General features: G+C 41.2%; 1 protein-coding gene across 4 annotated transcripts in view; it reads right to left on the bottom strand.

The window, feature by feature from the left end:
- Positions 1 to 3,526: 3,526 nt before the first annotated feature.
- The window catches only part of ptpdc1a (protein tyrosine phosphatase domain containing 1a), a 28,584-nt gene continuing 23,518 nt past the window's right edge, over positions 3,527 to 8,592 (bottom strand). For all 4 annotated transcript variants that reach the window (XM_075461863.1, XM_075461864.1, XM_075461865.1 and 1 more), the window contains 2 exons: positions 4,114 to 4,224; positions 3,527 to 4,043 (listed from right to left, as the gene is read on the bottom strand). In XM_075461863.1, coding sequence (XP_075317978.1) covers positions 3,930 to 4,043; positions 4,114 to 4,224 — 225 coding nt within the window. In that variant the 3' untranslated portion in view covers positions 3,527 to 3,929. The remainder of the gene's footprint in view (positions 4,044 to 4,113; positions 4,225 to 8,592) is intronic.

The following is an 8,592-nucleotide window of genomic DNA, read 5'->3' as shown; positions in this document are numbered from 1 at the left end:
ACAAATTGTAAGTAATTGAAGTATCAAAATATCAGACTTCAATGTCTCAATTTTGGACCTGAATCCTGACAAAACCTGTGATTTATGATTATAATTTTTACGTGATATTTATTTAAGTGATTCGCACTATAACGGTATAGCTGAACTTTTACTCAAATAAAAATTTCTGCTACTCTACTCACCTCAACAAATCAAAAATGAAGAAGACGAAAAATTTGACCTGATGCCAGCTGCCAAACCGCTCCGATATTAAGCTCGTTGTTTCCATCATCCCCCCCAAAGAATGGTCTTACCCTACAATACCCAAGGTCTATTAGAAAGGAGGCAACACATTAAACCAGACTGGGTGTTTTCTCAGAAAAATATAACCAGATTCTGACCTAACGTTATTACCAGAAGCCCTCCTTCACAGGCGATGGAAGCTAGCAAGCTAATCCTAATTATCAGCCAACGTGACTGGGCATTTGACGAGCCTCACGTCTTTCAGAGACATTTTTTTCCCCTTTGGACAAGCCCTTCTAAGTGAAGCAACGAAAGCACAGAAGTCTAAAATTCTTCCATTGTCTCAGCGCACTTCGCCGGTTACGTCTGTTAACCAGCCTTAATAACTTGCTGGCTAACACAGTCAAGCTAGCTTCCCGTTCCAGCATGGTTGTAGAAAAAAGCAAAGGTCGGACAAAAATGCAGCGGCTGGCTTGTTGGCTGCAAATTCATACCGGCTTTTGTTTTTAAATGTAATACAAGACTAGATATCAAAACGTTAAAAATATGTGTATTCAAATATTTCACATTCAAATAAAACAGTCTACTCACCTGACAGCCATGTCGAAATGCTCCTCCGCCCTCCAACGGCTTCTTCTTCGTGGTTTTCAACATCTTCTTCTTTCAGATGGGCAGGCAGCGTCAGTCCTGCTACAGTGCTGCCATCTTCTGGAGTTAGTTAACAATTTCGATTAAAGAACAACCAGGAGCTGCTTTTCTATGGAAGTTTTTCTGTGCCATCAGAGTTTGAATACGAATTTCTAATATTGATTTTTTTTTACAGCATCAAAATCAGACTTTGAATTTGAAAAACCAACAGTGTAAAAAAAAATCAATTTCTAAAAAATCAGTGTAAAAAAATTCAACATTAAAAAAAAATTCTGTGGAAAAAGAACCAGACTCAACATCCGGGTAAACAGGGAGAAGCAATCGATCCCTGTCTCAATTCCCAACGGCAGCCAATCAAGTTACGCTCCACTGGACAGATCAGCCATGTCCACCAACGCGGGTGATGGTGCTTCAGTGAGTGAGTTTACTTTATTTGCAATTTGTGTTAGTAAAATTGAGTAATAGATATTACTAATATCTATTGAGCTGATATTAGCTTGATTGGCTGCAGTTGGATGAATTGAGACAGGAATCGATTGCAGAATCCAATCAGGATTTTTATAGATTTTTGCAACTTAGACATTACCTAGAGAAAATAATGAGAAAGGAGCAATTGCAACAAACTAATTCGCGTATAGTGATGATATTTCTACTCGCCTACAGGTCAGACCCTGGACGTGGAAACATATCAAAGATATATAAGGTGTTACAAGAGGTAGAAGGGGAAGATACTGCATATATAAAGGAGAAAGGGGATAAGGAGAGTAACACCATGATGCAGATGGAAACATGGGAAAAAAATAATTGCACAACGGTGGAAAAGTACGTCTGCCCTGTCCTGGAGAGAATTTGGGTGGAAGAATATAGTTTGATATTTTAGAGTTCCAGCTCAAAGGATCTCTCTGGGAGTAAGTACATCCTGTTGGAGATCCTGTGGAGAGAATAAGGCAACACACTTTCATGTGTTTTGGGACTGTCCAGTCATTTCAAAATATTGGGAAGAAATTAAATTGACCATGGAGAAAATGATGAAAATAGTCTAAAAAAGACTTTGAGACTTTGTGCCTGGGATTAAGACGGGACACTGTGAAGGGGTCTGAAAACACATATATCTATAATATCCTATTACTAGCGAGTAAGAAAGCTATCACAAGGAAATGGTTGGTAAAAGATTCTCCTACAGGTCGAGGACTGGATCAAAGTGGTTCAGGATATCTTTACAATGGAGAGGCTGACGTTCATACTTAGACTTGAAAAAGATACGTTTGAAAGTTACTGGAAGATCGGGACAGACTTTATTACGATAATGGGTAATGCTTTCAAACCCCGATTTTTTTGACTCCACTCCACTCACCTGGTTCAGTTTTTTTTATTTCTAAAAAAAAAAAAAAAGATTAAATTGTTCTTATATTGCAATTTATTCTGCAGTTAGGTGATTACAGCCAGAATACTAAGAGTTCATGCGTGTCCTCCTTTTTCCCGAGGGCGGTTTTGGCTGTGATATGCACACTTTGGTAGGAACCATGCTATATTATTGTATTAATGAAGATCTATTAGTCGAGTGTCTTGTGCTATATACACAATGTAAAAGCCTGTGTTATAGTATTATGTTGACTGTAAGTACACTGCAGATGAATAAATAAATGTTGAATAAATAAATAAAAAATTAAGCAAATATGGCTACAGATGAACATTTGACTTGAGAATACTTTGGTTTAAAGGAGGCATTCATGGTCAAGTCAATGACTGTAAAGTGTCCAGATCCTGTGGCTGCAAAACAAGCCCAAATCATCGCCCCTCTACCACTGGACTTGACAGTTGGTATGAGATGTCTTTGAGTCTGTGTTTGAAATCTTGGATTTGTTCAGATACAGCTTTGCAAGCCAAAGCATGCATGGACAGAACATGCCAGCTCCCCACGGAAAGCCCCCAGCTGGGATTCGAACCAGGAACCCCCTTACTGTGAGGCGACAGTGCTACTAAATAAGAATGCAAATACAAATTTTCAATCCACACGGCTTGCAGTCAAGATGTGTTTAATTCTGTAAGAAGCAACCTGTTGAAACAATAAAAAACTAGCATTTGTTTAAAATTTTCCACAGTGTAATGTCCTTGACATGTTATTACCATCAGTGTTTCGCCATCACGGCACGTCAGCAGGTCTACATGGTACTGTGTTTATATGTGAGACATACAGTAGAAGGGGTTGATGTGTCTCAATACCCCCCACAAATTGCACACAAAACACACACAAGCGCACAGCTGAGGCAACGTTTAAAAAATAAAAATAAAAGGCAGGTGCTGTTTCAGTTGAGGCAGAAAGATACTTTACAAATGCACGAATGACAGAACAGTAGAACAAGAGGTTTCTTCTGGTACACAGTATTAAGGAGATCAAATCTGATTGGAAAAGCAAATGCACAAAGGCCGGTTGAATTTGCCATGACAACAGTCACAGTTTTGTACCTGACTCGACAAAAAACATCTTACATTCTACAGGAACTTTGCAGCTTGTCATGTTATAGCCATTCATCCAAGAGCTGCGTCTCAATGGAAAAGAATTGAATAAATAAGACACTTTGACACATCTGTACAGTGTAAAAACATATTTTGGTTTAAATACGACCCCCCCCCCCCCCCCCCCCCCCCGTCCTCCCCACAGCTCTGAAATCTGAGTTACACATTTAAATAACATTAAAATAATGAAAGCTTTCCTAAGTCATGTTGCTACCAGCTTAGAGTTAGATAATACAAGCATGTAGTCCCTCAAAAACATTACAGTATAACATGTAACAGACAAGTGTTTTAAACTGAGCACAGTGGCACAATAACATTGGTAATGGCAGTGCTTAGTGTCTATTAAGAGCTTTAAAGAAAAACAGAAAATGGACTTATTTTAAGACATACATTTGTGTCAAATTGCTTCACAGAACACAGATTGGCGGATCTCAGCAGTGTCTGGTGCAAGGAACTGGCTTTGGATTCAGTAAGGCTCACAAATGAAAGTGCAACCCTGTTTGTGAGTCTTAATCTTCTCACACAAATTGCTTCGATGCTGATCAGGTGTCTTCATTCACCTCCACAGCTTTGTCACGCAGCTCATAAAGGATGGGAGTCAGGATTGCTTTCAGTGTCGAGTACAGGAGCTTATTCTTGTCTGAGGCGGGATCGATCTGGAAAGCAAAACAAGCATGAGTGTACACATCTGGACACGATCGACAGTCTGGGTGCGTTCACACTTACCTGCGTGAACACTCTGATTGTTTGGTTTAGGAAACTCGTCACCACTTGTTGAGGCACTGGCAGGAGGTGAGCAGCACAGTCGAGGATACACAGCAAAGTGAGCCTGTGACCCTGTTAGGGTGGAGGAAGCGCGACAGCCACATTACAGAAGAGACAGCGTTTGGATTTTCACACATGTAGAAAGTAACAATTTGAAAACACTTTTTATTAGAAATATACCTTTTAACCCTAATCCCTGATAGGGGACATTTTTGTCCACATGGGGTGAACTTTCTCCTCTAATTTCACACTGTAGATAGTGATACTCATCATATTTGGTCCAGTTGGGCATTTTTGACTATTTTTTCGAATTTCAAACACACATCATATACAATGCAATTTTTCATTGTGTAAAAACAATTTGCCCAAATTTTAAGCCTTTAGGTGGCAGTATTTTGATTAGAACTGAAATTGGCGTTTACATCATATAAACCAGTATTTAAAGGGTTAAATTTTTTTTAAATAATTGAAAACTTGGTAGTTATGATTAGAACTGAAGTGGAATAAAAGATCTACGAAGAAAATCTTCATTATTAACATCATATGTTAATAATGTTAAAATATTAACATATGATGTTTTTAGGTTGTTTTAAAAGGGGACAAAAATGTCCCTTTTCAGAAATTAAGTTGTGTTTTAAATCGGGTATGAGGGTTAAACTTCTCCAGAATCAAAATTTGAAATTTGAAATTTTCTCTGATTTACCCTCTCCTGCACAGGGATGTGGCTCGCCAGCTGCCTGCTTTAACCACTGAAAGACAGACATTCCCCACCAGATCTAAAAACTAAAGCCAACATGGAGGCTCCTTTAACTGCTGTCTCCTTATTGGCCAATGGGAGTCTTCTCACTTGATTAGTCATTTTTATTATGATAACAGTGTCTGCTTGATTCAATGAGACGAAAGCTGACAGAAGAGCTAAACAATTCATCTGTCACCACTTTTTCCACACAGGGCAGCCATGTTGGATTTTAATATTGGGACTCAAATCAAATGCATCATTTCATTCTAGTTGTTTTGCCTTCATTAGCTTCTTCAAATTGGCAGCAGTGCTTTGGGGATGAAGCTGTTACATTTTGTGCTTGTTCATCCAAAGCTTCTTTTCTTCCATCAGATCTTACAAATTGTTAGCTTTGCATCTTCCTGACTAACAATAATAAAAACTTCTATTCATTCAGGACGTATCTTAGTGTGAATCGGTGTGGCTATCTGTGTCACTATGCCAATGATGCATCACAGCCCAAAAAGATAAATACTGAATTAAATACTTTTCCATACTTATCAAAGGGAGAGTCCATGCATTTGTTACTTCAAGATTGGACTACTGTAATTCTTTATTATTGGGCTGTCCCACATATTCTCTGAAAAGCCTTCAGCTGATCCAAAATGCTGCAGCCAGAGTTCTGATGAGAACTAACAGGAGAGATCATATTTCTCCAGTTTTAGCTTCTCTTCATTGGCTCCCTGTTAAATTCAGAATAGAATTTAAGATTCTTCTGCTCACATATAAAGCTCTTAATGACCGAGCTCCATCATATCTTAAAGATCTCATTATAAAATATTTTCCTAACAGAGCACTTTGCTCTCAGACTGCAGGTTTACTTCAAGAAAGCTTGCAGACTACAGGAATCACAGAGTCATCCCCATCAGCGTACGGCTTAGCTCCAATATCAGAGCTCACAGAGCAGGACAGAAACTGTTGAGGGCTCAAAACCAGCTTCTTAACAAAAGAATAAGACAGGTCCATTTTACTTTGATGCACTTATTCACAAGATGGATCTGACTAGCCAAAAACTGTCAGCACTTCTACCTAATACGATCACAGAGGAGGTTTCACTAAAAAGGCACAGTTTTCACAACACAACAAGAACGTCAAAAGCAGAAATTTCAAACCATACAGCAAAGAACTTATGCTTCAGGCACCACAGACTGGGTTAAGAACTTTTCAAATAGGGACCTCACCCAACCAGAAAAGGCCAAAGGACTCAACTTCACCATTTCTCAACAACCGCCAGTGGTGGACCTCATTACAGCTACTGAATCTGCCGTAAGGAACGACAAAATCTCTGAGGCAGAAGCAGAACAGCTGCGTATGACAGCAGCCCTCAAAGCTCCCACCACAGGAAAGGAAGGCAGTGTCATCCCTCAGCAGAGACAAAAACATTCCCATTTTGCCAGCAGACAAGGGAAGATTAAGATCAGATTTATTGGTCATGCATACACATGAAATTTGTCCTCCGCTTTTAACCCATCCAGGTTGGCACCTGTTAACACACACATGCACAGGGTCACACACTCAAGAGACAGGTGCCAACCTGGAGCGGTGGGCAGCCATGAAGCGCCTGGGGAGCGTGGGGGGTACGGTGCCTTGCTCAAGGGCACCTCAGCCGTGACAAGGAGGTGGATTGACACCCCTCCAGCTATCAGTTCCACCAATCTTTTTTGAGTGAGGAGAGTGGGAATCGAACCGCCAACCTTCCGGTTATTGGACGGCTCAGTGGTTATCTAACCACTGAGCCACGGCCGCCCCACAGTGGTTCTCAACACAGCAGATTATCACAGAAAAATAACAACATTGCTGAGTGATAATACCACCTATGAGGTGATATCTATCTTAGCGCCCTGGTAGAAAACTCTCCGCATCACATACGGAACTCCACAGACTTTGTGAAGAGGATCCAACATCTGAAACTGGTTCCAAGTGAAATTATTGTGTCCTTCGATGGGACCTCACTTTTTACCTTCATACCGATTTCAGCAGCAGTGGAGACTGTCAGGAAACGGCTGCAGGAAGATGACTCACTCAACGACAGAAAACCGACTTCACTCCTGATCAGATCTGTGTCCTGTTGCCTCTCCACCACCTATTTGAAATACGATGACTTTCTACAGGCCATGGGATCTCCTGTGTCCCCCATTGTGGCTAATCGTTATATGGAGGAAGTGGAAAGCACTGAGCTCATACAAAGGAACAACACCAAGCCGCTGGTTCAGATATGTGGACAAACTACAAAACTCAAGAAGTAGAGGCTCTCATGGAGCACGTCAACTTAGGCTACATTTACACTGTCAGTTAAATGTTACCCAATTCCGATTTTTTGCTCTCATGTGACACAGATCGGATATGTTTTTTGACTATGTAAATAGGACAAGGACGCATGCATTCGGATATTTTGATATCGGATACAGTCCTCCTTCATATGTGGAAATTTATCAGATACGAATCGGATATGTGACAATGCGACCGCCGTGTAAACAGGCAGATCGGATATTCTTACACATTTGCATTCCACACGTCAACCTCGGAGGACGGTCTGTAGTTCATCAGCTCGTGGAAGCTGTATGTACCGATGCCACAGCTCGCCTCGCACGACTTGGCAGAAGTTGTTTATAATCAGGCACACTGATGCGTTGCTAATGCCAAATAGGTGAGCCAATGTGCGATAGCCTACACATGTTGCGAGCAACCAAAGAGCGACACCGACACGCATTTTCAGTGGAATCGCCCGACGAAATGTGGTGTCTTGGTAGGAGAAGAATGGGGACAAACTCTCGCACAGCATATCAAAAGTTTGTCGGCTCATTCTAAAATTGCTGACCCACTGCTCTTCATCAAAGCCCGCCACAACATTCTCCCACCAGTCCTGGGATCGGTCTCGCACCCAGACACACCTCTGAACAGCTGAGGAGGCAATAATTACAGCGTGTGCACAGGATGCAATAACGGCCCTTTTCCTCCTTCTCTGCCTTAAAATCCTGCCAATGTTGGGCGAACTTCTCTTGTACCGCAACACTAGCATCACACCTGTGTCAACGTCGTCCATTTGCCTCAGCAGTACAGTTTGGTAAACACTTCAGTAGGCATGCGCGATGTTTCAGGTGATAGGCAAGTGTAATCGCGTGAATCAGATATGAGTCACATTATTAAAGTACGTGTAACCACACGTTAAAAAAAATTGGATTTAGGCAAAAAATCAGATCTGGGCATCAAGACTTGCAGTGTAAATGAAGCCTTAGTGGACAGCAACATCAAGTTCACGAGGGACGATGCAAAAGACCACAAGCTGCCTTTTTTGGACTGTGCCATGCACATTGAAGAGGATGGAAGTCTCAATACTGAGGTTTACAGGAAACCCACACATACAAACCAGTGCCTGCTTTCCAACTCACATCCTCCACTAGAACACAAACTGGCTGTCATCAGAACTCTACACCACCAGGCTGAGAGTGAACCTACTAAGGCTGAGGGAAAACAAAAGGAACATCAGCGCTCCAATAAAGCTCTTCAAACCTGTGGATACCCAAACTGGGCCTTTGTCAAATCAGCAAAGACAAATGGACCAAAGCACACCATTAGAGAAGCTAAGAAGAACAGCTGCAAACATACTGTAATTCCATATGTGGCTGAAGTCTCAGAAACTGTGAAGGACCTTCTCCAAAGAT

Source organism: Odontesthes bonariensis, chromosome 3 (assembly GCF_027942865.1).
Source record: "Odontesthes bonariensis isolate fOdoBon6 chromosome 3, fOdoBon6.hap1, whole genome shotgun sequence".
Lineage (NCBI taxonomy): Eukaryota > Metazoa > Chordata > Actinopteri > Atheriniformes > Atherinopsidae > Odontesthes > Odontesthes bonariensis.
Note: the sequence above shows the minus strand (reverse complement) of the source record. Positions and strands in the feature narration are given on the sequence as shown.